Source organism: Hippichthys cyanospilos, chromosome 14, assembly GCF_059441005.1.
Source record: "Hippichthys cyanospilos isolate Australia breed blue-spotted pipefish chromosome 14, RoL_Hcya_1.0, whole genome shotgun sequence".
NCBI classification, from domain to species: Eukaryota; Metazoa; Chordata; class Actinopteri; order Syngnathiformes; family Syngnathidae; genus Hippichthys; species Hippichthys cyanospilos.
Genome location: NC_142382.1, coordinates 6,473,988 through 6,493,096, shown reverse-complemented (window position 1 = coordinate 6,493,096; position 19,109 = coordinate 6,473,988). Strand labels below are relative to the sequence as shown.

Sequence of the window (19,109 nt, the reverse complement as noted above, 5' to 3'; positions counted from 1 at the left end):
TTGCCTTTGCCAACACCACCGTCTCGCACTACTTCATCCTCATACAAAGAGGCCGTTCATTAAATATTAACTTGTTTAATATTGTCTCGACGCTGCGCAGGCAGTTCAGCCCAGCACCGCGATAAACATTAAATATGCTTTTCATCTTTCGCTCCTCTTTCTCCATCAAAAAAAAAAAAAAAGGGGGCGAGAGAGAGTGGGGGAACTACAGATAGACTGCAAAAAGCGCTCACTTTTAAAACATCTGCAGGGCAACAATGATAACCCCACCCAACGTGACTGGAGTGTCTGGACGCCTTGTGTTGAAGAAGCGTTGGGGTACGTTTGAAGAGCTTGTCCTTGTTTGGTGGCGAGGTCGGCGTTTGCTATTCCGCTCCGGCAGCCGACGTAGCGATTTGACACAAGGCCTCGGTCTCCTGCTGGGTTGTCAAGCGCTTTAAACGCGGGACAAGACCTCAGTCGCGCTACACCTCGCGCATGCTAACAACGCCACAATACGGCGAAGACCAAAGGCATGGAGAGGAGAAAGAAATTCCCACTCTCTTTGAGCATGTGTACCCCCAAAATAAGCAAAGCAACTTTTAAAAAGTGTCAAGCTATAGAGAAAGGGCGGTTTCATAAACAATTTCCCAAATGTGTAAGAAACAGAGATGGACATTTTATAAATGTTTGCTGGTCTACCATCTGCGTCTTGAGCCCCTTTTCAACATCGTCAGTCGGACATCGCTCAACTGTTGGTCATGTGATGTTCACAAGAGTCGTCATTGATTGTTACCTGAGCTATTAGCATGTGATGTATTTGAAGTTGAGGGCAAGTGCAAGATTGTGTTTTTAAAAGTATTAATTGCACCTGAAAAATATTTTAATTATTAAATTAACCAAGACGTGGTTCTTCATTCATTAGCAAAGCCATCAGTGATCATAATCAGTGATGGAACACCGGACAGTCTGTCGCTCCTCGATGCGCGAAGCCTGGCAAGCCACGCCCACTTTCTTAAGTGAAAAGAAATGGGTCTGGAAAGCCTCAGATTAATCGCTGTTTCAGCCCGGTTTAAAAAAAAAAAAAAAAAAAAAAAAATATGTGATTAAATATCGTCATTCCTGAATGAAATGGAAGAAAAAATGAGACAAAAGACTAAAACATGCAGCATTGAGCTAACAGCGTAAGCTAACATTAGCATGGGTCATTTCTCCATACATTCCAAAATGCTATAACTGCGCAACAATTCCAAATGCACCCAACAAATCAGAGATTGTGTTTCACGCCATGTATTCAAATTGAGACACGCCAGTAAGGAGAGGTTCTGATTCTTTTGCTTACTTTTCAAGAGAACGAAGGCTGCCGCAGTCTGACCCTGGATCCCGGGGTCTCCGCTTTGTAGCCCGTTGATGCCAGAAATCCAGTGATAACCGCGGGAAGTTGTGGAAGACCAAGAAGGAGGAACACTTGCCCTCGACTGGGCTTCATTCAATTGCAGGTCTGGTACCGGATAGAAAAACAACCATTGACACTTAGGGACAATTTGGGATCTTTACTGAATCCACTGATTAAAATTTCCTGAAAAGTGAATAATGCGCTTGGTTGTAGGTAGGTTTCATTTGTTTTCCATTGGGTTGCACTGAGCAAATAAGTTAGCTGTGTTGCCCTGTGTGCCAAGTTTTTGTCATGTCTTGGGTGAATTTGTTTAAATTATTTACTTTAGTTTATTATTATTTATAAGTAGCAAGCATTGTTTTTATGCTGCTTGTTTAAAAAAAGGGTGTTTTTTCAACCATGATGATTTAATTTCAATATTGAGCGAAATAATCGTGATTATTACTTTGGCCATAATCGTACAGCCCTACTGAATACGCCTCGGGTCAAAGTGACCCAGGAACAATTTTGCTGTCCTTTGCAAAGAAGCATAACAGGAGGATTAATCAACAGTCGAGCAGTCACTCAAACACAGAGACGTAGATCCGTATAACGCACATGTATATCATGTGACAACACCCCCCCCCAGCATTTTTATACGCACGCATATGCGCCGCAGACAGAGATACACGACTGCACGCGTGCAAGAACAATGAGCGAATCTCACCGCGGCCTGGCTGACAACTAAGGTCAGCGTCTGATGTAAATGGCGGCGTGCGTTGGTGGTCGTCTCCGGCTACATCAGCATATTCCGCCTCCTCCGTCATCTTGTCAATGGCGCTCTGGCAAGGACAACGAGCGCGGGCCACCACTCGCGCCACCGCATCCTGCCATTAGGGGTGAGAGTGTACATGAGGCGAAAGCAGACAAAACGCTGCATAATTATCAAGCTTTTCAAAGCGTGTCAGCCTTTTGAGGGCCCGGCACACGTAACTTGAAGGTGAATGAATATGGAAACAAGGCGCTGACATACTTGTGTGTTGGGAGAGCATAGATTCAATCACGTCGGCTGTCAGTCAAATGTGACGGCCACGCGGGCGTGCTGCGGTTTTGTCTTTATCTTTTCGCGTCTCCTCTAAATAACAAATCATTCTCTCGAGGCATGCGTATTACCTGCCAAACCCCGCCGCCCGCTATGACGGCCGCTGCATTTAAATACATATTTCATATTTCATCCGCACCCCCGCCGCCATGCCCAAAACTCATTCACCCCCACCACGGTGCAGCCCCCCCTTCATCTGCTGTCAACTGCATTAGGCCATAAGATAATCAAATTAATTATACTTCAGCCCCTCTCCTCTCCTTGCCAGCATGAAAAATAGCTTGACTAGCATTAACGGAGGGCAAATGACGGCGGTCCGTCCCCACCCCCTGAGCCCGGTGCCGTCTCCTCTAGTGCTGGTGTCACCGCCGATCTGTCACCCTGACGAGAAGAGCTTCAGAAGGCTGAACCGGGGCAGGTTCTCCCCTGGTCGTCCCCCCCGCTACGCTCCCTGGATATTCCTGCTCTTCCCCCAGCATCCTAAGGGTGGGGGCTGTGGGATGGCGTGTAATGTGATTGGGGTGAGGAAATATATAGCTTCGGGGTGCAAGGCTGCGGGGTCATGTGATGGTGTGCGACGGGGGTATGTTTTCTGTCCATAACAACCCCCCCCGCCTCCATGTGCAACACAACATGAAGACACGCAGGAGGCAATAAAAAGCGGAACACATGTTCTCTTCCATGCGATCATACACCAAGTTCACTTTCGTAAATTACTGTGAGACGCTTAAATCATGTGACTTATCCCACAGACATGATGCCACGGGCAAGTCTTTACCCAAAATACACAAACATTGGTACAGTGAACGTTCGTTTAAAGGGGAAGTCAACCTCGAAATTTTCTTTACAACAATAACTTGTGCACCCCATCTTGTCCAAACATGGTGGTCTGATTCGCTTTGCGTTTGTGGACTTAAAGTAGCAAATTGGAACAGTTTTTTATCCATCACATGGGCTGGCTTTTCTATACATGAATTTAACTATTGAAATATTTTCCTAAAGAACAAATACTCACTTCTTTGCAGAATTGAAGTGTAAGCGACACATCTCTGTAGGAGAGGAGTTGGGTTTAGCCTGGGTTGCTAGTGGAAATTACAAAGAGACTTTGCAGCAAGCTGCTGTGTTTTGTTTTGTTTTTTCTCTGCCGAGCTATCCATTAAACATTTAAATGAAAAATCTGTGGGTGATTTATATGACGGATAAAGTTGTAAGATATATTCCAAAAGTTTTTTTGTTTTTTTGTGGCTTTTAAACAACAGGTGTTAACTTATGTTTGCGACTTCACCTTATGTGGACATCAAAAACAAATTTACTGTATCAATTTCCATGACTTGCTAAAATCTACCATAATTCTAAAGCAATGAATAATATTGAAGGCTCGAAAATGCACTTCGTTATGAATGTGAGACTATTTGCAATCTGAAAATCTTTACATTTGAAAGGATGAAATTATGGACAATTTCAAATCATTCAAGGTGTCTAAAATTATTATATGAAACACAAAATTAAATATCAATTGTCTGATAATTATTTATTCATAAATAATTGCATAATATTTAATTTTCTTATATTGTATTTTCTAGCCCCACTGATTCAGCCACTCTATATGTCTTGAATATTCCACCACTGTTAAGTATATCAGGATAGCCTTGTTTTCTTTTATTGTTATTGTTGGTTAGCATGTCTTGTTTGTACTGATGCGTTCACGGATGGCATGGATTTTACAGTGCCCCGCAGGGCTTTGTAGAAAATCAAACTGTCCAAATACAACCTAATTAGATTATATATCCATAACGGTTCCCTGAAGCTAATATAGGCATTGCAAATTGAATGCTATTTTAAAAGTAAAAACAAACAAACAAATTATATATATATATATATATATATATATATATATATATATATATATATATATATATATATATATATATATATATATATATATATATATATATATATATATTTTACATATATACATTTAAATATATGAATTTCACAGCCTTGGAACACTTTTCTTTGAGCTCCTTCTAATTAAGCACAAAATAAATAAATAAATAAATGTTGGTGCATCCCTGCAAGCTCCGCCCGCACCCACTTAGCCTACTACCTGAATGCAAAGCGGCCTAATGTGATGGGACATGTTTATTAAGCTGGGCCTAGTTTGGGGCAGCAGTGAATATTGCAGACGTCAAAGTAGGCCATGTGGGGCTGGAGGAGGAAGAGAGAGAGAGTATGTGAAAGAGTGGCGCCTCTGGAAGCTGATCTGAACTCTAGCCTCCAGTTCCCTGCTCCTCCTGAGCAAAGTTATCGCACACCAAAGGCTTTTGTTCTTCTATTTGTTTTGCCCTAAAAGAGCGTTGGTAGCAATCAACACCAAAGAGGGACAAACTTAATTTTGGGGGGATTGTTTTTGATTATCATCGAGTTCACGTCGAATTGCATGGATCCCATCTGCCAAAAAAAAAAAAAAAGGCTTCTACTCACGCTGGCTTTGCTCTCCGTATGCATGGCGGTAAAGCGCAGGTAGCCGACTGGAGCGAAGGCGTCGGGAGAGTGGATCACCGTCTCGGCCGCGTCGCTATGAAACATAAGGGAAAACAAGTTTTAAATCAGTGTCATCGTGTCACTATTATACAGTACTAAGTCCATACTGTCAACTTGGCTGTAGCGCCCCATTTCATTACTGCCCTTAGTCTCCTTTCCGTGGTAAGCATGTTTTTCTCGTAATTCGTCAGCTGGGTTTTAGCACTGAAATTGCAGAACTGTATATACTTCGCTATGCTATTTGTGCTGTTCTTTGTTTTCCTGCCCTCTGTCTCATTTTGGATGAAGTTTGGTGAGCAGGGATAAATAATCGGAAGAATAATACTCACATGACGATTCTCTTTTTGAAGAGGGGGCAATCTAGGGTAAAGGTTTCATACTCTCCTCCTTCTCCACAAATATGGACGCCGTACTTCTCGGAAAGCTACCTCAACCCAAGAGAGATGAAGCGCTTGTTTAATTCATTCTATCACAAAGCAATATTTCTTTTTTTTTTTTTTTTTGGTAAGCATCTAAACCACAGGTGTCAAACTCAAGGCCCGGGGTCCAGATCCTGCCCGCCACATCATTTTATCTGGCCCGCGAAATGCGGGTTTCCCTTCAAGTTTCGGGCTAAAATACCAAACTTGCTAGCTGTCTTCAAATTTGAAAAGTTTTGAGGGGAAAAACAACCGTTTCCTTATTCCCAATCTTTCTTTTGAAGAGTTTTTGCTGGCATCTAATTTCAAAAGTAGATCATTTTGTGATGAACACACTTCGAGTTGATTTACCTTCATAGTCATACCGGCCCTCTGGCTGAAACTTTAACTACAATGTGGCCCATAATAAAACTGAGTTTGACACCCCTGATCTAGACATTCAATGCTAGGTACTTTTTTTTTTATATGTTTCATTTACTTTCAAGTGTTTGGCTAAAGGAAGGCAGGTTTTGTAAAAAAATGACCTGACCACTAAGAGCATCCAAAAAAAAGGTTGAGACCTGTTTCAGGTAGGGTGCCATGTCAGCCAGAGATTTTCCCAGGTGCTTGTCAGGATCCAGGCCTAATATGTGTGCGCACACGAGGAGAAAGAATCTCAGATGAGCGATTGAAGATGACAGATGTAAAAACGCAGCAAAACCAGCGTAAGGATCTGTTTGTTTGACTTTGCAAGTAGTGTATACACATCAGTACTGGCAAGGCTAACAGTTTGCAAAAGAAATGTATGGACACAATTTATACATATGTGCACATTCCCACCTCAACTAGTTCGCCCCTTGAGGAAATAAACTGTGGAAAGAAATGATGTTTATTTGTCTTTTGCCCCCTCATTGCGGGGAAGAGACTCAAGGGCATCGGGAGGGGAAGAGAGGGAATACCCAGAATGCCTCACTCGCCTCGGCCTCATACCGTCAACATCCTATGGCAACCCAAAAGAGAGGGTGACTTCATTACTTTAAGCAGCCATATAAGGGCGCAACCATTAAACGAAGATTTGGTAAGATCTGTATTTCACGCTTTTTAAGGGGCATGTGAAGTGTAATTGCAATAAAATAGGAATTATTGAGGCACTTTGATGCACTTTTTTTTTCAGTTTTAGACTAAGTTGTAACCCATATAAATTATGTAAAAAAATAATTTAGCAGTAATTTAGCAGCACTTGTTTTTTTTTCAGTTTTAGACTAAGTTGTAACCCATATAAATTATGTAAAAAAATAATTTAGCAAAAAAAAAATAAAACAAGGCACTTTGATGCACTTGTTTTTTTTTTCAGTTTTAGACTAAGTTGTAACCCATATAAATTATGTAAAAAAATAATTTAGCAGTGTGTTGAAAGTTTTTATTTTGTTAATGTTATAAAGGATACAGGTTTAGGTATACTTCAATTTTTACAGATAATAATCTTATGGTCAGCGCGTCGAGTCGGGCGGGGGGGTGTGTGTGAAATGTTTTCTCTTTTCTCGAGGGGGCTTGGCAAAATATAATTGAGAAGCATGGCTTTCGATTGATTTGCAAGTCTTTGAAGTGACAATAAGAATCTTTTGCATTTGAAAACCACCATTATCCATTGTAAAGAATATTTTTAAAGACACCTGCCAAATTGAAACGATTAAAAAAAAAAAAAAAAAAAATCCGAGTACATAAAATGAGGCTTCACAAACGTGAAAAATCAAACTTCAATCCACTCCCAGAAGCTGAGTGAACTAAAACCATGACCTAAGTACCGTAACTGAAATATGACTTCATTTTGCATCTTTCTAAAGCCAATACATCCACGCCGCTCTGAGAGGCATTAGCTACGAGCTAGCTCACAGATTTGCTGAGGCTCCTCTCGGCCCAGGTAGATATTACACTCTTCTGTATCACCTCCTTACTTGATGTTGTGCTAACGTGAAGGTCCCCATAGATCTTCTAATCTCATTTGATGATGCCTGGCTATAGTCGCACACGCGGTTCCTCAATCAACTCCAAAGACACTGACTCCATCATTCACAATAGCAATATTACGTCCCGCCACTACTAATAACGTGTCTTAATTGATTGACGCGATCTTTAACGAGTGACTGACTCATCCCGAGAGGTATGGCGCACCCCTAATGATTGCCAAGATGGCCGTAAAACCCTTCACCCTACCGCGGGGGGCCTAATGCGGCGCTGCTCTCCGGCACGTCAGCGCGTCTAATTAAAGGAGCAAAGTTAATCGTAATGTGAGAATATCTTTTCCCTGGTGGCCTGACAAGCTCAAAGGTTAAAGTGTCAGTCGGCGCGAGGCCACCCGTGGGGAGCCATGGGTGGGAGACGTGAAGGTGGGATTTGGGGTTCATCTTAATCCCGGTTGTACCTCACGATGCTCCAACACATAGAGGAGGGGTGCGAGTGTAGAATGAGCAAACCCTTATTCTCCTCCTGGGGGACCCGTGCTCTTAATTAGAGTGAGAATTTCTAATCTCAACATCCTCTCATCTTAACCCCGCCGCAAAGGTAATAAGGCGGGACGCATTAAAATTCAATCCTTTTAAATATCCTCTATAATTAGTCATGTCTTTTAACAAAATCTTCATAATAGGCTCCAAATTGCAAAGGGGATGCTTCTTTCTTCTCTCCTTTTGATATTTTCATTAACTTTTCGGCTCTTAAATTATTAACGATCCGCAAGGACACCATTTCACAGGCCGATGGCTTTAAGACGGACAGTTTGAAAATTAGCATGAATGTCAACACGTTTTGCCTGCATCCCATTATTGACACCCAAAATTTTCCTTTAGAGGGAGCTGCAAACCTTTGGCCATTGAACGTAGCTTTATTATATATTAAATAGTTTTATATTTCATGAAAGCAATACTAGCGACCTAAACAAAATCGTTAAATGATACCGGACTGAAACTGAACAAAGATGGCATGAATCTGCTACCGAAGAACTTTAAAACTAAAGAATCCGGTGTTGGGGTGGGAGTTACTTATTAGAATATTATTTGTGCAAAATTATCGATAGAGCACGATACAGTGACTGCTTGATATAAATACAGTAGAAGAAAACCTTAGGGACTGCACTGGAAGTAGGGCATGGCAATACATTCAATTAATTTGATTAATCCGTCATTTTAAAAATGAGCAAAATCGTGAAACTGAGGTTTTGTGTAAGTGGATGAATGCAGAATGTATAAAGACATGTTTACAACAGATACAAACTACTTCATTGTGGAATTAAAACACGTTATTCACAAGCTATAAATAAGTATTTTTTGCACAAGCTATGAATGTTAAGTTTATGTTAAAATGGGTTCATTTTATTGTTGTTTGCTTAGAAAATGCAGATAATCTTGCTAACCACTTTCAAACATGGCCCTGCTGCAAGTGGACAGTCAGGGCAAAATGTGGTGTTTAGCATTTTTTATAATAACGATGTTGTTAGCTTAGTGGTTAGCACGTCTGCCTCACACTTCCTGTGAGGAGTTTGCATGTTCTCCCCGAGCCTGCGTGAGTTCTCTCCTGGCACTCCTCCTCTTCTCCTACACTCCAAAAAACATGCATGGCAGGTGTATTTGACATACTGAATTGTCCTTAAATGTGATTGGCTCTGTGAATGGTTGTTCGCCTCTGTGCCCTGCAATTGGCTGGCAACCAGTTGAAGGTGTTCCCCGCCTACTGCTCAAAGACCCTTGTGAGAATAAGCAGCTCTGGAAGATGGATGGATGCCCCCCCCCCCCCCCCCCCCCCCCCCCCAAAAAAAAAAAAAAAAAAACCATCATAAGCAGGAATCCATTTCAGACAACAAAAGGTGAGAATAACTAATTAGAAGTTTGACAAGATTGATTTTTAGTTTTGTTGGCTTTTGTCCGCCATGAAAAGCTTTCGCTGTGTGAAGTTGCGTTGTTAGCTCCAACTTCCTTCTAAATTCCCTTTTGCGCGTTGAATTAAAAGCCTGAAGATTACAGATAGCGTCTTAGCCGAACCGAGCGTAGCCGTGAAAGCGCTATCACATATATCCGCGGGGTTTTTCCTCGCAATCTGGTGACAGCTCGGCTTTAATCCCCGCCTTCACTCAGCAAATTAGATTTGTGACGTGTGGCACCATTGCCCACTAAATAGACGGAATAAGCGTCTTCCCTCCCTTGTCGGTAAGCACTCTTAAAACAACACTCAAAAACAATAGCTATTTGCTATCGCGTCTTTTTATGAATTGGAAAACCTAAAGTAGTGGGGAAGAAAAAGCCGTTAAGACAAACGATGATAAGATAAAAGTTGCGTGGAAAAATTGTCAGGCTCTTTATCTTTATTCAGCGTTTGAATGGGATTAAGGGAAGAGGAAATTGTGCCGGGAAGAAACGTCAGTCCAAATAAAGTAGGGATATAAAACATATTGAGTCAATTTCAGAGAATATTTTAACACCATTTCGCTTGAAAAGAAGTCTTACGACAGTAATTGTACTGAAGTGTTATGAAAGAATGTACAGTGTAGCTCAAAGGCTACCTACGCGAAAGGTAGAAGATCGTGGGCTCATAAAAATTTTAAACAAAGAAGAAAAATGGCGGGCTGCTTTGATTTTGCACATGCCAATTATCCTTTGAGAAGAAGCCCAATTTACAGAGGGACCTGTGGCACCTTTCCTCACCGACTTGAGTCAATCGATTAACTAATTACATGAATATTTGATCGTGACTTTCAGAATAGACAATTATCTTTGTGCATACCACAGAAGACAAGCACATAATAGGTTTTCTGTCATTTTGAGGTTGAGATTTTTCCTTCATCTCTTTGCCACAGACAGCAATGCGAATATGAATCGCTCTTCCAAAATTACATATACGACAAATGTGAAAATGCTTTACTATTTGTTGTCTTTTGTTGCATATGCTCAGACGGAGCAAGAATTGGTTTAACAGAATAACATTAATGTTTATAAAATGTACAGGTATGGCTGAACTATTTTTTTAATCTCAAAATAAGAGTGATGGATTTATAGTGTTTTTGGAAAGGACTCTTCAAAGCGCTGGATTCAATCCTGGATTCTGAAATCTCCTAAATTCTGTTTTGGTAAATGTCATATCTTTTCAAGCATCAATACGATTACCAGTCCATATGTGTGGGAATTTTTTTTTTAACTAATTATTGACTAGTGTTGAAAATTGCTGTTTCACATGTAATACTGATATATGAATGCTGTTGCCGCCCGTTGCCAACAATCATATTTGTTCAAACAAGAATAATTAATTACATAAAACAAATCAGTAAGATATCCGGTCATTAATTATTTAGTAATGGACTCCAAGAATTTTTGAAGAATAAAGTCCAAAATGAAATCAGTAGCAATGGAGTTTTTTTCTTGCCCTTGCTTCATTTTTATACAATTTTTTTTTCCTTTTAAATTCTGTTTTTGCTTTATTTACATTAGTTATATCAGTGCTTTTATTAGTAACTGACTGATATGGATTTTTTTTTTTAGCCTAATGCCATTTTTTTAGGGAAAAAAAAAAACATATTGATTGGCTGATTTACTTTAAAAATTATAATGAATAATAAGCATTTGTTTCCACAAAATGGATTTGAATAGGTGTCAATTTCATAAGGATTTTCACTATAAACCTGGTTCGTATTCCCTGTGAATAATAATAGTTGTATTGTTAAATAAATATTATTAAATTAAAACTAATGCTTCTTGTATACAAATGCTGTTAAAAAAAAAAAAGTTAAAATCAAATATCAGCAAATATCGGCTTTTTGGCCAGTATTAAGGGCCAAAATCAATCAATTTAGGTTCGTTCATTCATGTTTGTTTTTTAACAGATGGGTGCCGACAATTTCGTCCTCATACGTATATACAGTCCATAGCAAAGATGATATTTTCTTCTGCCGGTACTTTTCTCCTGTTACATGGAATTAAGCTGCCATCAGCACAGATTTCAAACTTTGGGAGAATTCACGTAGGGGATTATCCCACATTTGGACAGCTGTCTTTTCACAACGGGGATTTGTCATCAAGCAATATCCTCCCCCTTAAGAAAAAAAAGATACTTTTCTTTATCCATTCACTTTTAATTTGCACCTATCTTCCCGAGCAGCAAACGCAAGAATATTAATCTTTATTGACTTGGCAGGAAAGCACAGGAACGGGTCTTATTATTTTGACAGAAAATCATAAGCTATTTCAGCTGTCATTTCATAGGGAGACTTAAACTTTGACCTCCATTTTTTTTTTTTTTTATTTCATACGGTAAATCTCCTCAAATTGCTGTCTTTTAACAATCACGCAGATACAGACAAAATCCATATACACACACAGTGGCCACCAGGTAGGTTGTTGTTGTCACACAATCTCCCTTAAAAACTCACTGCCCAGACCTGCTCCCACCAAAAGCTGCAATTAGAAGAAGACCGCCTGAAGGCTCTTATTCAATAGTCTCCTTTCTAATTACTAGCGCCGCGGGACAAGTGAGGAGTCAGGGAAGATTCGATAAGATCTCTCCACTTTTTTTTTTTTTAACCTGTAGCCAAAACACACGCACACACAATCGTCAAAAAGGTGAGAAGCCCTGCTGCGCGCTCTAAAAAAAAGACACCTGAGTTGACCTTTTTTTCCGATTATAATCCACACAAAAATGTGGAGGGTTTGCTTTGGGATAAAGTTTTGTTTACGGTGGAGAGATGCAGTTACACGGTGACTAACTCTTTAGATTTTTTTTGTTTCATGTGACGTGTACAGCTACTGAAAAATGATTGCAGACCTACAAGTTCTGTTTGATATTTTTTTTTCTCTAAATACATTATAACATTCGGAGAAGCATTCACCCCCCCTGTATGCAGGAATTCAATTGATGTTCTTGACAACCTTGCCTAAAAGGAGGGCTAAAGTGCAAGTCATGCCAAAAATTTTCTTTACAATAATATGTTGTATGTTGCTCAATCATTCAAGGTAAGAATGTATTATGAGTAATGTGTTTTTAAAATATGAATTTAGCAGCAAAAAACATTCATTTTTATACACTTTAAGTGGCAGCCATTTTGAGACTTTTTCGTCGCCTAAAAATGACATCATAGTTGCTGAGTTCTCAGGTAACAACTAATTATGGTTCATTTGTTTTTTGAATTTGGTCATGTGATGTTCAAAAGCTGAGCTGTGATTGGTTGCAAACAGAAAGGGGGTGGAGTAAAGGCTGGTGAATCTAGTTAAGGCTTAAAGACTTCAAGTCTAAAAGGGATAGTTTTTGGTGTAAAAAAGAAAAACACATGGCAAGAGGACCTTAAAAAAAATCACGTTAAATTGTAATCACAAAATGGCCAAAAAAACTATTATTTGTCAGAATCCCCCTGCCTTATTTTTTAACAACTGCAATGATTTGTAATCAAATATGGAATAATTATCATTTCTCAGCAAGAACCCTTAGGAGTCTCCAGCACCATCACGATGGTAAAAATGAAAATTTGAAGACTTCAGAAAAGTTTAACTTATTTTTTTTTAAACTTTTCCTTAACATCGTCTTTTTAGTCAGTCATCTTCTGCCCTCAGGCTCCAACAGGCGGGTCGTGCACAAATTACAGCGCATTTCCCTCAACTTGGAAGCCGGTGAGAGACGCAAATGAGCTCTCGCCCATTTTTATCAGGAAACTATGAAAAAGCGTTGTTGCTCTAGCTCAACCAGGAACGCGTGCCGTTTATTGATGGGCTAAATGTGAACGGGAAGAGATCACCTGCGATTACTTCTCAGCTGCCAGCCAGCCGCACACAATAGCGTACACGTCCTCCTCCCTCTGCGCTCCTTATCTCCTCGTATTGTTCTCGGCTTCAATACCTTTGCCTCTGGCACACGTCTCGACAACCCGCGCTAAGCCTCAGATTCGCGATTAGGGCCATTATTCTGCTTTTCACACGTTTTTTTTTCTCTCCTTGTCCTATCAGTCACCTATCGTAATTTTTCCATATCTGTGACTACTTAACAAACCATTGGCAGAGGGTAAAATGGCTGACCGCGAACTGAGGGATTGGGGTGCATAGAAGGGGGGGTGGGCATCTCACCAAAGGCTGCAACTTTGATGAGGATAGCGTGGACGTCAGATGATATCATCTCTGAGAGAAGCAACTCCTGGTCTCGCTGCCACAGGTAGGCCAGAGGCTGCAAACCAAGACGCAAACACCTGGAAGGGGGGGGAGGACAACTGAAAGTGAGAAGGTGTGCGGGGGAGGGCGAGATTACAGTGCTATCTGAAGTTGGGACGCCTCTAAACTTGCACAGTTGAGCGTTAAAGCAAAGATTTTACTGAAAAGTGTCGCAAATTTAGGATTTTGAGTTGATGTGCAGAAAAAAAAAAGAATAAATAATTTTGTGACAGAAAAACACACAAAAGCTGTCTATATAATTGTTATTTTTCAACATTTTTCGTGTGGTTATTTTATTCCTGACAAAACACAGAACAAACATTAATAAAATAATCAAAGTCAATCTAGTAAACTAAATATGACTGTTCCTAGTTAATGTGTGATATCAAATTAATGTAATCATACTTTTATGATATAAAATCTAAAATTAAAAAAAAAATCTAAACCCAAAAATGAAAAAAAAAACAATCAAAAAAAAATCTTACTGTCCAAAAAAAAAAGAGTATAATACAAAATAATATCAATTTTTATCGTCAGCCAAAAAAAAAAAAAAAAAAAAAAAAAACAGTCCAGCCAGGGGATATGAAGTATGCCAGTAAAGTTCCAGAACTTGTCCTAAAATTTATTTCATACCCAAAGTACATTTGTGGACCCAACATATCCATAAACGCAGCCTGCTTCTTCCAGTGTGTGAGAAGACATGAGAGTCGTGGGCTAGCTAAGAATATATTTGTTCTTTTTTCGCAAGCACAACAAAATCATCCGGATGAGTTTTGAATACACAGATGCTCCAAAAATGCAACCTTTAGATCGTAAAACAAGAATGAAGTCTAATTAAAGTAAAAAGAGTTGTGTTGAACCCCCAAGTGTGTACGTGTGCTGTGAGACTTACACATTTTCAACACGTACCCTCTGGTAATCAGAGAGAATGGCTCCTGCAGACACTGCTTCCACACCTTCCTTTTCCTGTGGAGAGAATGAAGGACCCTCAAATACAAAGCTTTCCCCCCCTCTAGTTTCTACAATATGTGCGATACACTCACCAAAGGCAATGACGTTTGCATCCCGCGGGGGTTAAATACTGTTTGCTCAACCTACAATGGTGTTTCTAATCTGACCCCAGCCGCACACAAACACACGGTGACATGCACACGCACTCATGGCAAGTCTTTCCATTCACTGTCAGGATGTTTACATTCTGCTCATATCAAAGTCACTGTGGTTCAGCCCATAGTCCCTGGAGATTTATTTATATGTTTAGCTAGGAGCCCACGTGTGTATGATGCGTTAGTCCGCCTTAGCGCTCCGTTTTAGTGTCGCACCAGTCTCCTCTCAAAAAGAATGTTTCCCCTTGTCTCAAGAATCAAGATGAGCAGAGGCTACTGATCAATAAAGACCAATAAAGAGTGTAAAACTTTTTTAAGGTCTCATTTTCACAAGTTCGCCAATCAGCAGGAAGCTACAGTGCTTGACCGGTGCCATTTTAAAGGGGGCAAAGTCAGCTACCAGAACCACAAGACTTCCAATTTTCTTCAGTTTTCACTACCCATAGCTACAACCGGCCATTTTTTGGCCGTGGCGTTTTTAATCCGATATCGCTGATGGCCATTCTAATTGGTTTTCATTGTCATCCATGTACTGTATGACTCCAGGGAAGAACAGGCTCAAGTTCAAAACCGAAAGCACGCAAACAACCACACGAGCAAGGTGCAGTGGTGCGTGTGCACGCACGCATTCCCTACCTCAGTGCATCCTCCCCCACTGACACACACCTGCAGATTCATTAGAACATTACACAGGCTGTAATTAGAATGCCAGGCCGGTGGTGGGAGCGCAGCGGATGGAGCGGTCTCCAGTAAATTACCTTGTAGACATTATCAATTTCCCTGGCTACTGGTCCTTAAGATAACCCTCGCGGCCGTCCTCCTCCTCCGCCTCCCACCCGCCCGCGCTTGCTTCCTGCAATTTTTCTCTGCCTGATAAACATGCTGATTAAAGCGAGCAGCGTGTAAACCTTTGATACTTTCCTAAATGAAATCCATGCCCTGCCTGGGGCCTGACGCTATGCTGCGCACAAACACACACAAACAACTCCAAGTAGGCATGCCTGCTAAATGCTAATCAGATAAAAGATGCACTGTGGTGTGCGCGTGTGTGTTTTGGTTCAAAATACAGCGGAGTGAAAAGGTAAAAAGGGGATCGCACAGAAAAACACATCTAACTGCGTGACCTCGGGATGAAACGTCTCCAGGCATCAAGATTCAGTATGTTTCAACATCCCTCCATTGTGGAAAAACATTACAGTCAATTCCATTGGCCGGTGACAGTAATTAAGTCGGACTGATAGCGTTTCAGGCCCGGCATAGCAGCTAAGGGGGCTGCAGGCACGGTCGTGTAATTCGAGGTAAGCCTCAGGGCCGGCGCTCTTGTCTAATGCAATGATAACCCTTTACCTAAATGCAACTGTCACTTCCTAAAGAGGCCAATTAGGAGGCACAGATTGGGATGAGGAAGGACATAAAGACGAGTATAAGAGATCGGTTGGGTGTATCGAGTGAATCAACGGCAGTGGTTTGTGAAGGGGGGAAAAAAAAAAGGATCATTTGGTTGGCTTTGAAGCTGAAGGGATTTGGGACCTTGAGGTCGGGACTTGGCCTGAATCAATATTACGCAACCTCAAAGTTGGTAGGCCAAGTTGCCGTGGCAAGCCAATGACAACAAGCCACATGAATGGCACATCTTTACTGTTTTAAAGAAGAACCTTTGGAACAGGGAAGCAGCTTAGCAAATGGATTTATTTTGGGTGTTTTACATCTAAACCACAGCGATAACCAGAAGACAAGTTGATAATACTCCATCGTAAATTATTCTATTTAAGAAGAGACGTTTACACAGGAGTACCTCAATAATTAAAAATAACATGAGAAATGTTTTAGAATTGACTATTTGTCTTACATAACTGCTTCTGATCTGGAATCAGGTAAAGGTCTTATCTAACTGAGATAGAAGGTCAGGGTTTTTGTTTTTTGTATTTCTTTTTGTTTGTTTTTACTGAGAATAAACATGTTTTTACTTTCATCACTCATGATGTAGTGGACCACATTAACTATTCATAAATATTGCGATTATGATTGATTAAGAACATACTATGAAAAACTGCAACCTTGAACTAAACTTGAAATCAAAAGAGCTGCTACCTTCGTTGACATGTGGCAACGTTCACCCCCACGGTGTAGTATGGTCTTTAAAATCCCTGGTGTGGTTTGTAAAAGTACGTAGGCTTTAGCGCGCTGCTAACTTACTGCTCCATTTTAGGCAAGGCTTCTTGAGACGTTTCCCTGTGTGTTGTTAGGAGACACTCAGCGAGGTACATATTTTCCTAACTTTACACTTTCTTTTCTGACATATAGAGATCCAGTCAAAAGTTTGAAATCACCTTCAAATTCTTGTATGGAATACAAAGTCATCACAAGATGAATCTTATTGAAAAAAAAAAAAAGATATGCAAAGCTATTATGTGGTCAAAAGGGGGTCTACTTTCAAAAATCTGAATTAGAAATGGGCGAGTACCAAGACTAAGTATCGGTGTCAAGACTATATCCGGCCTTATTTGAAGTTATAGGTAGTGGCAATGGATAATTGTATCAGCTGCTTTCTTGGAGTAGTTTTTTTGATAACAAAACGCAAATAAATAATTATGTGGTTGATTTTGTGGAGAAATTTTCTGTAACAGAATTTTAAATGGGATTAGTACTTAATTTGGCCATCGGTAACAACAAGAGTGGAGTACCATATTTTTCGCACGATAAGGCGCACCTAAAAGCCTTAATTTTTTTTAAAAAAAGCTGATGTGCGCCTTATAATCAGGTGCGCCTTATATATGGATCAATATTGAGATTGGGATTGGTAGATGGGGAATGAAGTGATAAAGTAAGCGTTACCTGTTTCTTTTGTGTGTTTACAGTTGAACAAGGTTGCTCATATTGACATTGAGCTATTATGCTATTGAGAGTTTAGAGTTATTATTTGAGTTATTATTGTTATTACTTTGAGAATTGCTATATTGTGATTGAAGAAGTTTTAAAATATGTCATTAATTGAGGGTGCACCTTACAACCCGGTGCGCCTTATGTATGGATTTTTAAAAAAAAAATGTAATTAATTGAAGGTGCGCCTTATTGTGCGGAAAATACAGTACTTATACTGGTATTGGTCTGAAAAAAGTGGTGTCAAAAGTGGTTGTCACCCCTAATTTAAATAAAAAAATCTTTCAGTTTAGATGAATATTTTTTTGTTTACCAAATATTTACATCAATAAGTCTTCATAATCCAACTGAATGAAGTATCAAGATACAATCAGGTTTTTTTTTTTTAAATCTTAAATAAAACACTGAATTAAGAGGGTGTTTCCAAATATGTGTAAGTGTATGTACATGTGTACATGTGCAAAAATGGGTGAGTTTTCAGGTATACCAAGGCCCCCAAAAGCTGCTTCTTCAGAAAAACAATGATACACGCTGAGTCTAAAGGGGCCCTAAAAACCGTATCTAAAGAAATCAAAATAAGTGAAAAAGAGGCAACGTAGACTCATAAATAATCAAAACTGGCTAAGCTGTTGGTGGGATTTGACCTTGCATCTACGTGACTGTTGGCAGAAACGTCCCATTCCATGTCACGTTTCCCGCTTCATTAAAGGCGGATTCACCTGATGCCGGACCCGCGGCCCCGCATTAACTCGAGCCCCAAGCAGGACTAATTCAAGCCCTGCGTTGTGCGACCGCACAACCCTGCAGCAGCCCCGTCGGAGGCCACTACTAAACAAAGACCCGGCCTAACTATCCCTGTCCTCTCCATCAGGCACAAAAAAGCTATTAATGAGGATCTATGGCCTTGAGCGATGGAAGCCCTTGGTCCCCTAGCCATGTCCATCAGGGTACTTAGCCTCATGCAGTCATTAACTCCCGTTACTAATTGTCAAATTCATTAAACTCCTCCTTACCCCCGCATCAGGACTGTCTCCCATGGAAATGGATGGAAGAGGACTGAGTTATTAAGATGTCAGCTTGCGGGGGAAGATTAAGGCCAGGAGGCATGCTTCACAAAGAAACGACACGGCCATTAAACTCAATCGCAAGGTAGTGTGCGTGATATACTTTGTAATTATATATACATTCATCTTAGCGGGACATAAACGAGTTGTTCAATTGTATTCGCGGACACGCAGCCTTCAGGTAAGACATGCATTGACCTAATGGTAGAACAAAAAAAAAGATCACACAATTCTTGGTTCAAAATAATTCCCATGGAGAACGGCATCCCCAAAATCATATGCGATCGGTTTTGATGCTAGTTGACTTCAAAGTTGTATTTTTCCATAAGATGCCATTTAAAGTATCATGATACAATTTGAAAGTTCTTTCTTACAAATGTCGGAAATCTACTCACCCAAACTGAAACATAATATTGTGGAAACCTCCAAAATGTAAGGCAGGTACCGTGTTTTAAAATGAACCCGAGTTGGTTTACATTGTTACGTT

The 19,109-nt window shown here is 40.2% G+C and overlaps 1 protein-coding gene across 7 annotated transcripts in view; it reads right to left on the bottom strand.

Moving 5' to 3' along the window:
- dph6 (diphthamine biosynthesis 6) overlaps positions 1-19,109 on the bottom strand; it is an 88,557-nt gene that overhangs the window by 40,210 nt on the left and 29,238 nt on the right. For all 7 annotated transcript variants that reach the window (XM_088434029.1, XM_088434030.1, XM_088434033.1 and 4 more), the window contains 7 exons: positions 14,465-14,538; positions 13,492-13,610; positions 5,980-6,041; positions 5,330-5,424; positions 4,941-5,034; positions 2,082-2,241; positions 1,322-1,480 (listed from right to left, as the gene is read on the bottom strand). In XM_088434029.1, coding sequence (XP_088290155.1) covers positions 1,322-1,480; positions 2,082-2,241; positions 4,941-5,034; positions 5,330-5,424; positions 5,980-6,041; positions 13,492-13,610; positions 14,465-14,538 — 763 coding nt within the window. The remainder of the gene's footprint in view (positions 1-1,321; positions 1,481-2,081; positions 2,242-4,940; positions 5,035-5,329; positions 5,425-5,979; positions 6,042-13,491; positions 13,611-14,464; positions 14,539-19,109) is intronic.